Source organism: Ammospiza caudacuta, chromosome 5, assembly GCF_027887145.1.
Source record: "Ammospiza caudacuta isolate bAmmCau1 chromosome 5, bAmmCau1.pri, whole genome shotgun sequence".
In the NCBI taxonomy this organism is placed as follows: Eukaryota; Metazoa; Chordata; class Aves; order Passeriformes; family Passerellidae; genus Ammospiza; species Ammospiza caudacuta.
In genome coordinates this window covers 48,521,797-48,539,575 of record NC_080597.1, presented here as the reverse complement: position 1 = coordinate 48,539,575, position 17,779 = coordinate 48,521,797, and the positions used below count along the sequence as shown (strand labels likewise).

The following is a 17,779-nucleotide window of genomic DNA, read 5'->3' as shown; positions in this document are numbered from 1 at the left end:
TTTGAAAAGAATATGAGTACTAAAGCAGCATTTAAAGAATGCTGTCATCTTGGGCATCTTCCTCCTCTCCTCTTTTGTCTCCACTGTTTGTGATGCATTCTTTACAAATTCAGCCTTTTCAGTCTGCAATTTGTAAGCATTGCTTTATTCTTTATTTTTCTTTGAGAATAACACAGGTTTGGTCAGTAGCCTCCCTTATTTACTGTCCCAACAGAGCAGTAGTGACAAAAGGGTTTGCATTCTGCAGTAATCCTCACTCATTAAGATCCTTCACACAAACAACAAAAACAGCTGCAGAGCTTATGGAAGACAAACCAACCCTTGGCAGCTGGAGAGAGGAGGAATTTGGAGAAGATCCCCTGCAAATCTGAACAGATCCAAGTCACACACAAATACTCTCTACTGACTCTGCCAACATCCCACTGGCACATAGGGGATCTTTGGGAATGTGAATTTGCTATTTAATCCACTGTAATGACAAATTACTTATGTGTATCTTAACAAAGATAAGACATGATAGGCATAAGGCTGTGCTGGGCATAAGCTCCCACACTTAAAAGAGCTACACAGGCAACACTTCACCTGTAGTGTCCAGATTCCCAGGAATACTGGCAAAGAAGTAACAGCATACATGAAAATTAAGTCCTTGAAAAGGAAAGATGGCACAAACAGAAATTTAAGGTAAGAGAAATATTTATTTAAATTTGCACAATAACGAGCTTATACTGAACAAAGTCAATCAAGAAATAATAGTAAGTGCAGTAAAACAAGGAAATATTGATGACTTTTCCCATCAGAAAACATTAAGAAGCCATGCCTGTGCATCACGGGTTTTCTTTATTTTTTTTGGATTTTTTCTTGTTTTGTTTTTATTTTTTACAATAACTTCTTTTTTTTTTTCAGCGCACATACTGTACATATCACATCTTAGCTGCTAGGTTCATTATTCCTGAAGGCTTCATCCTTTTACTCAAATATCTGCTAAGTTCTGCAGTAAGCAATCAAACACATTTGTGCAGTTCCAAATATGATTAGGTAAATCTGCTGCATCTCGTCAAGCGTTGGACTCTCAAAGCTTCAGAAAACCCTGTAAGAGCTCCTAGTTGATTTTAGATCTTGACATCATTATGTACAGCATTACAATGTGTCACTTTACACTAACCTAAACATTCTGCACAAGGATGCCAGACAGACAAATAGCCAGAAGATTTGGGCTTAACCTCATACAAAGGTTTACACATCTGAGCTTGTCTTGAGTCCCATAAATTTCATTCTGATTCAGGTAACTGAGTTCATCACATATCTGCACTTCAGATAGATAAAACCAACCTAATTTTAGTTTCAAATTTGAACAATTTTTGGTCTAAAGGTCTATTTCTGTGAAGGAAAATTCTTTATCCAGAAACTGCTTGTGAGAGATAGTTGTTGGTGTCACAGTTCCTGAAGGCACTGTGGATCCACTGAGCAACAGACATGGCCATTCTGAAGGATGGAAAAAACAGAAAGAAGAATTGAAACAATTTGCATTTTGTACAAAACAAGTAAATTTAACAAACTCAGCTGCTTGCAAATACCCATCAGATTTGAACATACAGACTTGTAAAATACAAAAGATGTACAGACTTGGATCAGATTCATGACATTGTCCTCATGTCCTTATGCTGCCCGAGGGAACAGGCTATTATGATTCCTCTAATGGCTTGGCTTGTTGTGGTCTGTGTCCCAGAGCTACAACACTCAAACTGGAAAACACTGGGATCAGTGGAAGGAATGCTCCCCACATAAAGGTATCAGGCATCTGCTCAAATACCTAAAGGTGTTGAACAAGACAAGGCATTTGGGAGTTTTATTCATATCAGGCAGAAGGGATTCTGGGTTTTATTTAGCCCTGAATGCTTCAACTTCATGCATCCTGGCTGTAACACCAGCAAACATTAATCCACAAACTTTTTCCAAATAGTCCAGATATTCTTATGAGAATACTAAGGGCAATTAAGGGAACAGATTGCCTATGGACATCATTAAATACTGGAGAAATAATTTCTGCATCTCTACTGTTTCTTAAGTCTGATTCTTAAAATGCAAATAAAAAATGTGTATTATTTATAAATTAGTCCAAATACATTCAATTGACTAAACCGATAGGACTTATTAAAACCAAGGTCTGAATAATTCAAGCATTTTCTTTCACTCCTTCTATTACAGGAAGTTATAATCCTACTCTCCCCATTCTTTACTTTTGATTAGAATTGTTTTTGTGGCTAAGTCTGCTTTAGCTGATGCCCAGGTTTCTAAATTCTTAAAGGATTTGTGTAAACCTATTTTGCTATAGCTTGTTTAGAGAGGCTTAGACTGAGCTTTGACCTTCCATGAGATGCTTTACAAGTGAAGAGTGGGGTGACACAGGATGAATGAGAAGGAACACTGTACAAACTGGGCACACCATAACCTGATCTGGAGGGAGTGGGCTGCTTGCCTGCAGAACTGCAATATTAAAATGCTGGCAACATGAGCAGATAATGTATTTCAAAATCAATGCTGCTCTGTAAGGAAAATTGAATAAGATTTGGGCTTGTTTAGGGACTAAGTGGTAGCTCTTCTTTGTTAGGCAGTCACACCTGAGTCATTAAAATTATGGGGTTTTTCAGAGTACCTGTTTTAATCCTTGCTATGTCCACATGGCAGCAATGGATTTGATAAGTCTCTGTATGTGTTTATACTGAATACCAATTAGTCAATGCTTAAGGTTCAGTCTTTGCTTCACACAAAAGGCCAGATGGGAGCAGCACTTGGGTGGCCATGTCAGAGCTGATACATGCCTTCTGCAATGCCACTGATGAGCAGCACAACAAGAGCACATTTCCCAGCACCGAGTGTCAAAAGTGCTTCAGGGAAGAACCACACACAATAATTTCTTTTACAGATGGGGAACCAGATGCATAAGAACCTTAGCAACTTGCCTGAGCAAAAAGTAACTTCTGGCATTGAAGCTGGTGTAAAGCACCAGCTTATGGACCCTAAAAGCACAGGTTTTTAACATCCTCTGGGCAACAGCTGGCTTTCTAACCATTAGCCAGTTGTCAGAGCACAGCATTTTCTTCTAACCACTGACCCATTCTGACATCAGGACAAATGCTGACACTTCCTTTGTGCATACCACTGCCCTTGGAACACGACTATGCCTCGACAGCAGCACCTATTGCACACAGTATTGCATCAGAAAAAGCAGAGCAAGGAAGTGATGCTTGACAGCTTCTGCTGCCTGATCACACAGAATTCTCACAGAAGGAGGTGTTGAAGATAGATTTTTTTTTATGAGCACCTTTTCAAGTAGTTAGTTGTACCATGTATTGGAGTTTGGGAAGCACCTTGCTTGTGAAGAATATAGAATAAAGCATAAAATCAACTGTGAATTTCAGTAGTAATTAAGGAACTGTGTATGAATCTTGCTCTCTCTCCTTGGCTGCTGTGGAAACACATATTGTCACTATTCAGTATCGAGTGGCAAAAACCACAATTAACTTTATGATCTTATTTTGAATAAAAACACTTTTGTTAAGCCCTTTTTCTATTTCATCTGCAAAAAGAAATGCCAGAATTCACATATGCCTGTAGCCATTAATTTTTCTCCTCAATCAATTTCTTTGAGTACAAAAACAGTAAACGTTCTAAACACATTTATTAATTTTAAAGTACAAAAGCTATGTAACCATATAACTAGTCCTTTTATCAGCAAACAATTACTATTCTCAAAAAGCAATTCAATCAGTTCCAGTAACACTATAATATCACACTGAACAAATTTCTTGTGCAAAGTCTAGGCTCCCAGAGCCATACTTGCACGTTTCCAAGACAGCATGGAGCTTGGAGCTCCATGTTTAGTTTCGAACTGAGCTACCCCAGTGGAAAAGTGAAGCCCAGTACCTTGTCCACAGCACTCTGAAGCATGGGTTATCCTGCTTCTGATCTGTTAGCATGTCAAACTGTGCTTCTAGCACTTGCAAGAGTACAGTTAACTAAGCTGAACACTTTTACTGTCACCTCTGCTGCTTTAAAACAAGTGTAGACACCAAGTGTTCCCTGAACAGACTCAGTGCCATATTAATATTTATGTGCCACAGAACAAGCTGGGAAGAAGCATCTCAGCCCCATCTTTATAACCTTGATTACCTTGCACTGGCAGAGGGTGCACTCTGTGCCATGCTTTATCCAGGAGGACCCAGTGAAGCGAACGACGTTGGTTTCATCCAGACACGTTTTGGTGATGTCGTTGCGGATGGTGTCGGCTTGGCAGGGGTCGGAGACACAGCGGGGGCAGCACTCGTTCTCAGGGAGCACACTGAACTCACAGTCCACCTCTGGGCAGGGCAAGGGCCAGCAGTCAACCTCTCCTTGCTGTTTGCAGAAACAACATGATATCGTTATTATTATTATTATTATTATTATTATTATTATTATTATTATTACTATTATGTTCCTCATCCATTCCTCTGAATCACCATTATGTCTCCTAGCTGGCTATTATTCCCCGTCTGGTGCTGTTCAGAATTCAGCACAGAAAACATTGATATTCATTGACTGTGGGACACACAGCAGATCAGGTGCTTTTCTCTGCATGCCATTCAGACAGTAGATGAGATTTAACTTGGTTCAGTAGACTCTCCATCAAGCTGCAGGTGAAAATTCACCACAAAATTATGCAATACAAGATTGTGGCCCTTCTTCTGCAAGGGAGAGAAGTTGTAACATGACTGCAACTGCAAAAGTGTGCCAAAATTTACAGGGCTTCTTTAAAATTTTTCAGTGTTCTTTTTTTTTTTTTTTTTTTTTTTCCCCCAATGTAATAGGGAACACCACCACATTTTCAATGAGAGGACCTCCACCCACTCCACTCTCTATCCACTTAGGATATTATGAGCAGAATATCTGAAGTTCCAAACTTATCACACCTTCTACATGGTGGATTTAGTACAGTCAAGGTAAGAAAAGGCCTGGACAGAGACTTGTGTTGGGCCAGCATATCCTTATGGGAACTCTATGTCTGAACACAAATCTAAAGATGTTTAATAAATCATATCAGTTACTAGAAGCTGGAATCAGCTTCCCTTCACTCTGGACAAAGGCCAAAGTTGCAGATCTATTGGTCAAAGAAAAGACTTCACAATAGTCAATAACATACTTTTTTTTTTTTAAGCAAATCTCTGACTTCCAATTTATTCAGCTCATTTGAGCACAGATTTAATAGTCTGGACTTAAGCGGGGCAAAAATAACAGCATTTAGCCGTAGGAAATCAGTATATTCACAAAATATGTATTTAATTCTTTGAGAATGAGGAGTTTGCTATCTCCAAAGCAGAAGCTGAAAAAAAATCACAGACACTTGTAATTGCCCCAAATTTCCTCCACTTGTTGCAGAAAGTATTGCAAAGTTAGTCTTTTAAAAAAATCTCATCTGGGACAATCTTCTTCTTTTGAATTGTTTGATGGTAAGACTGAAAGCAATCTTTTAATCCCATCAGTGATCTTGACACTTCAATCTATTTTTTGCAGTGATGGACAGTACAGGGAGTAGACAATACTTTGTCACCCCAAAAAATCCATGGTCACTGAAAGAAAGCAGACCTTTGCTACAGAAGTAGCATCTTGAAAACAAAAGAAACATCTGTTGAGATCCTAAATTGTAGGTTGGTTATTTTTTCATTTTTAAGACATTTAATGAAGCCCATGGTTATCTATTTCATTGAATTTTTGCAGTGGTAGCACTGTAAGCACAGTCTACAGAAATGTGCTTCTGGCTGTTCTTCATGATACCTTGACAAGCCAAAGCTGCTACATGGACCAGCCTTTACACTTGGAGATAACTTATGATAAAAGCTAGTTGTTTTTATCTTTGGATTTTCTCTGTCACAGAAACTTCTTGAGCAACATTATGCAGAATACTTTTTGCTTAGAGTCCAAAATACATACCTAGGAAAAAGGTGACAAGCTTTAACAGATTTTTTCAAACTTCATTTCACTCTTTTGAAAAATGCAAGAAGTCTTATTATTTTTCTGTTACTTGAAATGTCTGAATGAATAAATAAGTTTAAGTTTACCAGCATCCTTAAAAATATCAGCTGTGATAATAAATACATATTTAGAATTTCCTTATAGAGCTTCATCAGTCCCTGAATAAGGAGCATGAGTGTTGCTGCGTAGGTGCCATATCCAAATGACCTCCACTATGCTGAAAGCACCTTCATGATTAAGTAATTTATATTATGTCTATTGTGTCAAAGCACATTTTTGACAAAAACAGAAAATACTGACAAAAATCCAGGAAAAGCACATTTTAATTATACATGCACTTCAGGGAAAATTAAGTGGATGTTAATGCATGAAAATGAAACTATTCACAGATCAGAATATCTCATATCACTTTCCCTCCTGTCTGTGCAGCTGTAATCAGGGACCTTACCAGACAGCGGCACTGCTGACAGTTCTGTATCCAGGAATCACCACTGTTATAGGAAAACTCCCCACTCTGATGTAAACATTGACTGCTGAGCCTTGGGTCACACTCAGGACAGCAGAAGAGGTCAACGGTGGGATTTTGGCAGTCGCAGACCATTCGCCGGCACATCACGTATCCATTCTGGTTTTAGAAGAGACACACACAGTGATGGCAGAAATTTGCACAACTAGCTAAACTCCAGCCAAAATTTTGTATTTTACCATGATTCTAAGCCATTAACAGCTCACAAGTTTTCCACTAGACAGTATCTTTGCCAAAATACAATTCAAACCAAGCCAGAAATCCCCATACATGCTCACTAACAACCGTAAAATTCCCCTGTTGTCTTACTCACATCCTTCATTCAAACAATCTCCAGGCAGTGCTCCCCTGAGGTGGTGAAACCCAAGGACATCTTCCCCAAGGGTTAGACTTCAATGGATTGCACTAAGTTTGTAATTCTCATAGAGATGCTTGATGAATCTTCCTTTAAACTTCGTAGAATATCACGGTTACATAGAATACCAGATTGGAGGGTGTCAAGGAAGATCAACCCCTCCGCTCCATAATTATTCACACAGGAAGATGATAGGTGATTGGAAACGAGACCATGTATGCTAAAGCCGAGCTGCTGAAATGCTCAGGATACTGTCAGCAGTGTTTTGGCCCTTTATTCTCCATCAGCACTTAGCTTGGGACCAAACTTCCCACAGCAAACATTTGAGGAAGTTAGCTGAATTATCCTGCAGACACAGAACCTACTTCTATTTATAGTCATCTGCTTGAGATACTGGCATCAGACTCCAGCCCAATAGGTGTCTAGACAGTTTATTTGCATGAAAATGCTGCTACTCCCACCCAGAGAACACAGGTGGCATCTCTGCTAACAAAACAGCACTGTCATCCTTCTCCCAGTACCACATAATAAACTTCCAATGAATGTTTTGCTCATGCAGGTTGGAGAGAGAAACTATCTCCAAAACCCTGTGTAATACATGATTTCATTTCTGTAGCTCCACACATGCACCTGAGAAGGCAGCTGAAACAGGAATTTCACTGGGATCCTGGTGCTCTGCCCTTCATCCCTACCAGCACTTTGCAGAAGCAGCTACTTGCATTTGTACTGACCTGGCACGAGCAGACAGAGCATCTGTCATTCTCCAGCACCCAAATCTGGCCATTGTGCTTGATTTTGCCTTCATGGATACAGTCTCCTGTGCAGTTCTTGCCATGGGGACAGCGACAGTCATAGCCGCCGTCCAAGTTAAAGCACACAGTGTCATTGGCACAGCTGTGCCTTCCGGTCCCACACTCATCGATGTCTGCAAAAACATGCCAGGGAATGCTCTCAGACCACACCCAACTAACAAAAGCTTCCTTGTGGCAGTCAATACAAATGATTCTTAGCCATTAAGACCTTCACCTGAAAATTAATTTGTAGTTCACCAGAATGGGGAGAACTTAAAAACTAACAAAAAATTTTTTATGAGTCACATCAGCTCTTTCGGATCATGTTTTAACCTGATATTTTGAGTTTTGCTATACATATTTTTAAGTATAGCAAATGTCAATGCTATCGAGTACAGTAGATAGAATGAAGAAACCACAAGAAACATAAGAGAAATAATAATTCTTAGCTGCCTAAAAAGCCTTAGTTTGTGGCAACCATACATGAGACATGTTATGTGAAACAAGAACAGCTTCAGAAGCATGTTCTTAAAGCCTTTTCCTGGCTCTGTCTAGAACATTGGAGTTCACTTGATGAGAATTTAATGTGAAAGGTGATGTCTGACCTGCAAGCTCATTTAAGTCAGCACACCATGCTTTAAATTTCATCATTGATTAGAATGTAAAAACTAGAATATTTTAAATATTCAAGTTGCAGTGACAGCTATAGCCCTTCTGCCTAGAATAGAAAATAAAGAAAAAAATCATGTTTCCAGTGAATAAAAATAAATTACCTCAAAACAAATATTTCTCGAAGAATTAAAAAGTACTTTAAAGGCCTACTTCATCAACGTACACACAACTATTTTGCAAAGGCAAGCTAGCAGCACACACTGCCTTCTACTCAAATAGTCTTTATTTAGCTTTTATAGCTGTTTAAATGGAGAAAAATGATCATAGAAAGAAGCTTCAAAGGGGCATGAAGTAAATGGATATATGCAAAAAAAGTGGAAAACAGAATAAGAGTAAAGGCTAGAACTACAGTGATTGTAAATATTGAGATATTGAGTTCAACTCTAAACACAATTTCTCAGCAGTATAGTCCAAGTTCTTGATAAAAGTTCATTAAAATTAGTGATGTTATAATTAAATGTCCACCAGAGGAGTGAGATAAAATAAGCAATATGGTCATGCATGCATCTTTCACCACCAGCATAAAACCCTAAAAAACAAAACACTCAGCTTTGGGTTCAACAATGGAAATGAAATCTCCAATCGACCTCAAGCACACTCAGTTTAAAGCATAATAATTCAATTACCATTTTAATTCTAGGCGTGGCTATGGTCAAGAAACCAAAAAAGTTATTCAAGTTGCTAACATGAATATGAATTGGGATGAAAAACAGCGGGGAAATTATTAGAACTCCATTGTACAAACTAGCAGCATAGTAGGTTTCCTTCAAATACTTTGTGCAGTAACAGTGGCATAATCTTAAAAAGAATTGCAAAATTACTAGGGCTTATGGGAAGATTGGGGGCAATATCATTAAAAAGACATGGATTGCTCATGGATTGCTCATGGATTGCTCATCTCTAAAAGAACACGAGCAAGAAGAGATATAACAAAAAAAAAAAAAAAAAAAAAGAATACTCCAAAGAAGAAGACATGTTGAGAGCTTTTCTTTCCATACTGGCTAACACACTAGATAAGGGACAGTGAATGAAAGTGAAAGACAACAAATTTATGCCTGATAAACGCAAATAACTTTTCATAAAATGCTTAAACAAACTCTGACACTCACTGCTACAGAATCCTAGGGGGCAAAAAAACCAATTGCATAGGCAAAAGTGTATAAAGCCAGCCAGAATATTCAATTTTCAGTGCTAAGAGATTTTTGGAGAGATTGTGATTTTTGGATACATTTCATGCGTTAGGGCCCATGGTACACTTATTTATGTAACAGATAATCCAGAAGAGGCAAATAATCTGAGATCTCTCCATCTTCTACCTCCCTGCCTTCTGAGGCATCTGGAGGCAGTCACTGCTGTAACAGGGCAGGAGATAACTGGGACCATGAACCTAAGTCAGTGTGTCTGAAACATCACTGGCACATCAGACAGGAAACCCACCCCAACAGTCAGGACACATAACCAGTGGAACAGTGGCCCTGCAGAGGCTGTCCAGACTCTCAGCTTGAAGGATTTTAGAAAAGTAGCGAACAGGAATGGTTTGAGTGATGCCAGTTTGGGCATGGAATGGGCATCCCTGCCAGAGCAGGGATGGAAGAGCTACTCTTTCCTTCCTATATTTTCTCTTAAATCCAGCCAGAAAGTAATATAACCTGGCAATTTAAAATTAAGGTATAGCTGTTCTTAAGCCATGCAATAACAAGAACAGACACAAATTCATTTAAATGTAATGATTCGGATTAACAGCAAGATTATCTTTATTATCAAAGTAATTTTTGATAAATTACTTTCCAAAACTTGTATTCATTTGTTTAGGACAGTCTTTTGTACATAATTTTCACAGAGCTGTCATAAATTAATAACGTCACTTCTCAGCAACCTATCTACTTAACAGAAGGCAAACATACTTAATGAGGTAACTGGACAAAGTTCAGCTGTCATGTAAACAAGAAAGCTTTCCTTTAAACAACAAATGGTAATCCTATAAACACTGACTCTGCTTTCGGCACTCATACACAAGTCTATTTCACAATTTTCCCAAGAGAAAAAGGCTTCTGAGATTTATTTTTCAACACAGTCACAGTAAGTGAAAATAATGGAGGTTTCATCATTGACTCTGGTATTGAGCCGAGCTTATCTGGCATTGAGAACTTCTGAAAATTCCCAATCTTGTTTTTTTCAGTTGTTTTATTTATGAAAATAAATGTTCTGGATAGGACAATTTAAATATCCCTAGTCACAGCAGGAGCTATTTACATTTTGATTCTAACCTAATCAGAAACAGCAGTGTGTTTATGATGCAGCAAGAGAAACACCAACTTTTCATGCATGAAACTCTCATCTGCATTATTCATCCACATCAAACTTCAGGCATTATCAGCAAAGAACTTGCACACAAATCATCCATACCAAAGCAAAACTTTGTTCAGTTTTTTTATTTTAGACTTTTAACAGATGGTGAATCATGTTACTGAAATTGTGCTTACAGCCATTACCAGCTATGGACAAGGGACACTGGGTGCTGCATCTTTTGTGTTTGAAAAGGGAAGATGGTAAGATTACAGATTGCATATTACACTCTATCGAGCCACAAAGCCATTTTGTGACTTCTTCCATGCTGTTAACAAAACACACAATCAAACAACCTCCAGCCTCTTCCCAAAAGAAACTAAAACAAAAAATCCCCAAAAGAGTCCCCCACAAACCACTCAAGAACAAATAGTTCACTTCAGGCTATTTACAACACACTGCTTAAGAACCAAGCAGCTTGAATGTTAGGACATTAGAACATTATGTCTCAAAAGACTTGGAGGTTTGCCTCAATAAAAAAACCCGACAGAAATGAAATGTAACTAGTTATCTAGTGCTAAACTGAGAATCAGTTCTTATTTATCAAACCTACATGAAAAATTACAGCAGCTTTCATCTGTCTCATTTTTAAGGATTTTCTTTTCTTACATCATCTCTTACAACCTAATGTTGCAATAACAAAGGCATATCATGGGAGAAGAAGTAGTGATACATGTTACAGAAAACCAGGAGTTAATTCTATTACAAATAATTTACTGCCTACACAGGAAAAATACCAGACTAAAGCCATACAATATGGTGACAGTAGTTAGAATGACTAAACTCCTTCTGCAGTATTTGTGAGACTGCAGACATAGAAAACTCCATAAAAATGGGAATTTCAATTGCTCCAGGTTGTGACCCAAGGCTGTACTTAAGAGATTCCCTGTTTCTTGGAAGAGGTAGTCAAAGAAACACAGATGAACAAAGCACCATTTCATTTGGCCCTGAGCAGCAAGCAGCCTCTGATTCAGAATGTCTCATCATTCTGATATTGGTTAGACTTACTTTTTAAAGAAAAGGGGAACATTTGTATCACTGAGAAATACTGGAAGAGATGCCTCAGGAGGGTGGACAGCTCCTTTGCTCTGAAGCCACTCAAGTTGCTCAGTTACCTTTGCTCTGAGGAATAGCATTAGCTCAGCAAGGTGAAAGTACCAGGATACCTGAGTACCTTTTGCTTAAGGCAAAAAAGGAAGCAGTGCATTTGCTAGGGAACCCAACCTCGTCTGAGCAGAAAGCTCTATTTCTGTTCTTTTCTGTCCTGAGTAGATCTATTGACTGGTGTAATCATTCTTCAAAGAGCAAGTAAATTGTGAATAATTTATTTCTGAGTTCATGTAAGCCACCTCTGAGAGTGCATACCAGATGTGGAAGATGAAGAGCTGAGACTTCAGATGTTGGTAACATCAGCTTGACAGAAATGTCATTTCCTTCTACAGTAAATGTGTTCAAATTGCTGTCTTATAAAATATAGCGGTCAAGTTTCTGTTCTATCAGTCCTTTTATAAAAGATGAGAAAATCTGGAAATTTTGTTTTCTTCCCACACTCCAGAATATTGAAATACTAATGTGTCTCCATATCTACCTTCTGTTTGGTGCTGCTTAAGTTGGGTTCACAAATCTAATACTGAAGCCTTAATGCCTATAGCTCTATTTGGGATAAATGGAAAAAAGAAGTCACTTTATTTGCTGACCTTTAACAATCATGAATAAAAGCAAAAGGATTTTGATGGAGCTTTGTGAGTGCTAGCAAGGTTTCCTGCTGAAGAGTAATGATTTTTTATTTCCTGTTTCACTTAATTGCTGTCAAAAACAAAGCTTCTGATAAGCCTAAGTGTAGGACTCCAAACTGACAGTGGTTTTAACTTCAAAAAATCTCATGTACTAGTTAAAATACCAGATGCGGTGTGAGATAAATTGAGACATCCCAACAGCCAGCAATTCCTCTGCCTTCCAGCTCCAGAGACATAGATGCTAGAGTTACCATTTTGGACTTGCTCAGTCAGTAAGGCTGGGGAGCATACTGAGGCTTGCAATATGCCTCCATCCCTCATTATCCTGGATTGTTGAAAACAGACTTCAAGTGGAGCCTGAGCCTCTGTGCTGTCAGGCTGGCTGCTCTGTCACCCAGAGAAGTAAGTGATTCTAATTCTGGAACAGGATGGCAGAAAAAACCCATAAGATACTTCAGAACAGAAAACCCAAATGTGAGTTCACATATGGATAAACCCTTACAAGCAAAAAAAGATTCTTTTATGAATTGGACATTCTGGATTGATCTATCCAAACCTTTCATTTGCATCTGTCTCATTTAAAGAATGTAGTACCTGCTGAGAGTGAAGGTACATTGATCTCACATTCTATACTAACAACAGCTGGTACCTGACAGATACTCTTGGTAAGTCCTAAGGGGCTGCCTTAATTAGGTGAGCTTTCTTTGGATGTGGATGTGTGCCAAACGTCCAACAACTGCTGAGGCATAGCCAGCACTATTCTGGTACAAACCAATATAGCCTCCCTCTTCAACTGATTATGGAAGCTTTTAGGCATTGCAAAGGACAAATTCAAAGGAATAAGGATGTTACATAGAACTGCAGGGCAAACATTAATGGAGCCTGAACTTTCTTATTTTAGGATTTTGCCCTCAGTTGTTCTAGTTTTTTTACTGCAATGAAGCCTGAGGATGCAATATCTACTCCCTTAGCCCAGCTTTCTTTATGAAATGGTACATAAGAGACAACCTTCAGTAGCAGTAAGACTGTTTAAAGAAACTATAAAGAAAAGCTGTCAGGGGCAAAGAGGAAGATACAAGTTAATATACCATACTGAGTGCTATATTTACATATATAAAATTTAAGACTTTGCAAAGCCAAACAAACTCAAGGCTGATATTCACTTTTCTGGAAATATAACAAGGCATAACATAATTTTATTTCAAAGGGAAAAACAGCAAGTGCTGCTAAGAGGTTGAAGCCCTACAGCTGCATTTCTCATAATTTCTCTCAGTAATTTTTATAGACACCATAGGTCTACCTGGGGGTATAATGTGAATCAAAACTATTAGCAAAGAGATCTCTAGGTCTTCCATTGCCTGCAGGTACAATAAAATGGGATCATGAATTTTTGCACTCAAGTACATTAGTCAAAATATTCAATATTCTCAGTGTGCCAAAGAAGCAGCAGTAGCCAAGGCCAATAGACGTGTAAAATAGGCAATTCAGTAACTATTATTTTATTATCAAGCATGGACAAAGTCTAGTGCTACCAAGGAGCCCAGCTCTAGGTAGGAATATTTAGTATGATGTCCTAAAAGGGATAGGTGCAGCATTGGAATTTTGTTAAAATAAGGTTTTTAAGGAAATGCTCCTGTGCATCTGTGATTTTAACAGAGGTGCTTCCACATGGATTTTTAAAATTGGAGTCCCTGCTGAAGGAAACAAAGAACTGATTACACTGATCACTGAAATGCTTTGTGCAGTATTTCAGCACATGTGCAGGGGACACAGAGACTCAGTTTCAAGGAAGATGATGTAGAACAATCAAGAAGGAAAAGCTTCCTTGGCTTTTAAAGGTTTTTTCCTCTAGAAGAAGGAACTTACTTCAAGGCAACTCTAAAACTTACAAAAGATGAATCAAGATAAGCCTATTATGCACTCTATATAAAACACTACTTTGCAGTAGTTTGCACCGTTCCTTCTACAGCTCTGCAAGCTGAAGCACTTACACAAGATAGAAAGTTTCAGAGGATGCTGGTCCTGGATAGAGTTGAAGGTGAGAATTGGAGAACTGTGATTTGAAATTAGAGATTAGTATAGCCTGGAAGCTGCTGCCCCATTAAAGTGACTGTCTGAAAGACCATCCACCACCAGCTCAATCTAATCACATCTAACTAGGGGTTACTGAAGAACTATCAAAAGCAATCCATTTTCTTTTGTCTATAAACCCAGTAGGGAAATCTCTTACAGGGGAAAGATCTGACAGCAGAGAAGACAATTGCTTCTGCACTACGGTGTTGTGCTACTGCAAGTTCAACTTCCCACACTGCAATGGATTTTAGGTTGTCTCTTCATGCCCCTTCTGGTTTTATTTTTATCTGAGACAACATGTCACAAGCTCCAATCCAATAAAAAATGATGTGGTAAAACTAATCAAATATCTAACCTTCCTTCCCATTAAAGCCAGGCTGGAGCAACCTGGTCTAGGGAGATGTGTCCCTGCCCAGGGGGGAGATCTTTAAGGTACCTTCCAATCCAAGACATTCTGTAATTCTGTGACCTCGAGTTGCTAAGGATCCCAAATGTTTGGAGCTGCAATCAATCAAACTGAAAATGTTCCACTGTTAGTCACTAGGGTTGTCAATGAAGATAGTTTTCTGGCATCTGTGATTTAATTCTAATTACTTGTTATCCTCTGTGTACGTTTAATAAAGAGCTGCTGGCTCTTTGTAGAAAAGGTCAAAACAGACTAATAAGTGCAGCTTCTGTACACATGTAGCAATCCCCACATATCTTCTCCCTCGGCTTTTCATTTGTTTAGAATTTGCTGCTTAATTGATTCTTATTTGAACACATTGTAACACAGCCACTTTGTATCGTGGATCTCTCTTGAGATAGCATGTGCCAAACCACTATCTTCAACCCACCAGGTAAGTGTTATACTGACACTGAAGATAAAACTTGGGATATTGAGAATATTTCCATAAATGCCTGGCTGGACTATTTATTTCCTGTGCCACGAGTGACAGAAGTGCAATATTATAATCAGAGGGATCACAACTTATTCTTTGCACCTTCCTGTCCTAACTCCTGGCCAGCTAACACTGACATTTAGTTAGCTCTTGACAAAGAAAGCTCAACTTATGAAAGCAGTGGTTGCCTTAAATTGCTGATTCCTCCTGGGAATACAGGCTTTCAGCTGTGATGAAAATGTGTTGAAATAAAGTATTGATGATGGGTACACCAGAAAGGTCATTCTCACTCCTGGAGAACTGTCTGTGTGTCTGCGTTAGAGAAATTAATTCAATTGCTTCCCTTTGGGACCAATGCAGCCCACCAATGTGTGTTTAAACAGCAATAAGAAAGCTTACGCTGTGAGCACTGAATATTTCAGCACTCAGAGAAAGAAGGGAGTAAGGGTGATAATTTTGCCCTGAGAAGTGCATGGCAAAAAGACTGGCTTGCTCTGTTATTTAAGAGCAGCAGCATGAAATATCTTAAGATGTCTTAATGAATAACATTATGTTATTAAGATTAAGATATCTTAATAAATAACATTCCATACTAACAGATCTGCATCTGAAAGTAATTCTGTTCTTATTAATCTGCTGTTCCCTGTAACGTCATTCATGAAGACAGAAAACCTTTCCATCTCCTTGTTCCTCTTGTCACTCTCTTGTCCCCTACACCTTGTGCCAGCCCTATGCCCACTGAGCTCCCTAGTCTGTAAAGCAGGTCTGCAAAGTGCTGCCTTCTAGAAGCAGTTAGCCATCACACAGGAGAAACACCACAGTATGTCCAAGGTATAGGTAAGAGTCTCAGGGACGCATAATCATTTTCTGCAGCGGGAAATATTTTTATCAAGAACTATTTCAGTGTACGAGGAAAACAAAGTGGAAGAAATGAGGTCTGGATTGAGGCCCTTTTCCTATGCACAAAGAATCTGACATACAAACAGATTACTGTGGAGTGACAGATTACAGTGCATGCTACCAGCCCACGGGAAATCACTTATGCAAGGGACAAGCACAGAAGCAGATGTAGGGCCAGAGAAATTGCATTTCAATCACCATGCCTGACTTTACATATTATGTTAGCAAAACACAGAAATGCTCCACTATTGCTCCACATTCTAGGAATATTCATACTTTTATTCTTTTGCCTTTGATGATGATGCTTATTTAGATTGCAATTCTTTTGGGTCAAGGTTTAAATTTCACTGCAGTTTTCAAGACAATGCTTGACCAGTACAATCTGAAACACTAGACATTTTCTGTACATTTTCATGTGAACCATAAGAGTACCCCACCTTTTTTGGACACTGACCTTCACAGGATTCTCCACTTGGTGAAAACATCCCATTGTCATGGTAGCCATCTCTGCACTCGCAGTGGTACCAGCCGGGCAGGTTAATGCAGTTAGCACGGCTGTCGCACTGAACAAAGCCATCCGAGCACTCATCAATGTCTGTTTATTAACAACAACAAAACAGAGCAAAATTCACACAGAGAAAACTGCTGTATTCATTCAAGGAAAGAATGATATGCCTGGTGTTTCTAGGTTTCACAGAATTATTTTCATTACTGACACTTGAATTTGCAGAATTAATGGCAATGAAGTTTTGAATTTTTTCCATAAAAATACTCGGCTAATGATTTTGGGCCTAACAGCAGCAGAGGTACTGCTTATCCCAATTTACTGCCGACATAGTAGCAACCCATTTTGTCACAAAACATGACAGGTAATCTGACATCTGTTTAAACTGCCCCTAATATGAAGAAAATAATTAGGTCCCAGTTCATATAATAAGATATTAAACCTTTGTGTAGTGCAGGCTGCCTGATAAAACAGATTTTTTTTTTCCAGGGGTATATAAAAACATTAAATATTTACTCCAGTCCTTGCTTATGGTTTTGGTGACACCAATTATAGGTTAGAAGGGCTTCCCTATCCAGTGGAGTTCCTGTTGATTTATACCAGCACCTCTGAATCTCTACATAACCGACTGCAGGCTCCTCTCTAATCATCAAGGAAAACAACTGGGTTTCCAAACAAATGCTTAAATCATGAGGGTGAAACACAACACATTCTCCTTCTCCTGGAAATTGCTTTGGGAAGGGTGTCTTTTAAACCAACAACTTCCACTGATTAAACTTTACAATAACAATTTATCATAGAATGGATTTTTTTTTAATGCACTCACTAGACCCAAAATCCACCAAAGCATATTCTAGAGACCTGTACTCACAGACTTAGCAGAGATGCAGAGAACTTTGTGACATGTTCACTTCCAATGCCTTCAGGTACACAGTAAGCTGTACTAAAGAATAGGTCTCAGAGTGTGAGTGCTGTTAACAGTTAG

At 38.7% G+C, this 17,779-nt stretch overlaps 1 protein-coding gene across 2 annotated transcripts in view; it reads right to left on the bottom strand.

Moving 5' to 3' along the window:
* Positions 1-675: 675 nt before the first annotated feature.
* The window catches only part of NELL2 (neural EGFL like 2), a 135,301-nt gene continuing 118,197 nt past the window's right edge, over positions 676-17,779 (bottom strand). For both annotated transcript variants that reach the window (XM_058804727.1, XM_058804728.1), the window contains exons 16-20: positions 16,744-16,884; positions 7,622-7,815; positions 6,458-6,634; positions 4,171-4,395; positions 676-1,482 (exon numbers count right to left, since the gene is read on the bottom strand). In XM_058804727.1, the coding sequence (XP_058660710.1) occupies positions 1,432-1,482; positions 4,171-4,395; positions 6,458-6,634; positions 7,622-7,815; positions 16,744-16,884 (788 nt within the window). In that variant the 3' untranslated portion in view covers positions 676-1,431. The remainder of the gene's footprint in view (positions 1,483-4,170; positions 4,396-6,457; positions 6,635-7,621; positions 7,816-16,743; positions 16,885-17,779) is intronic.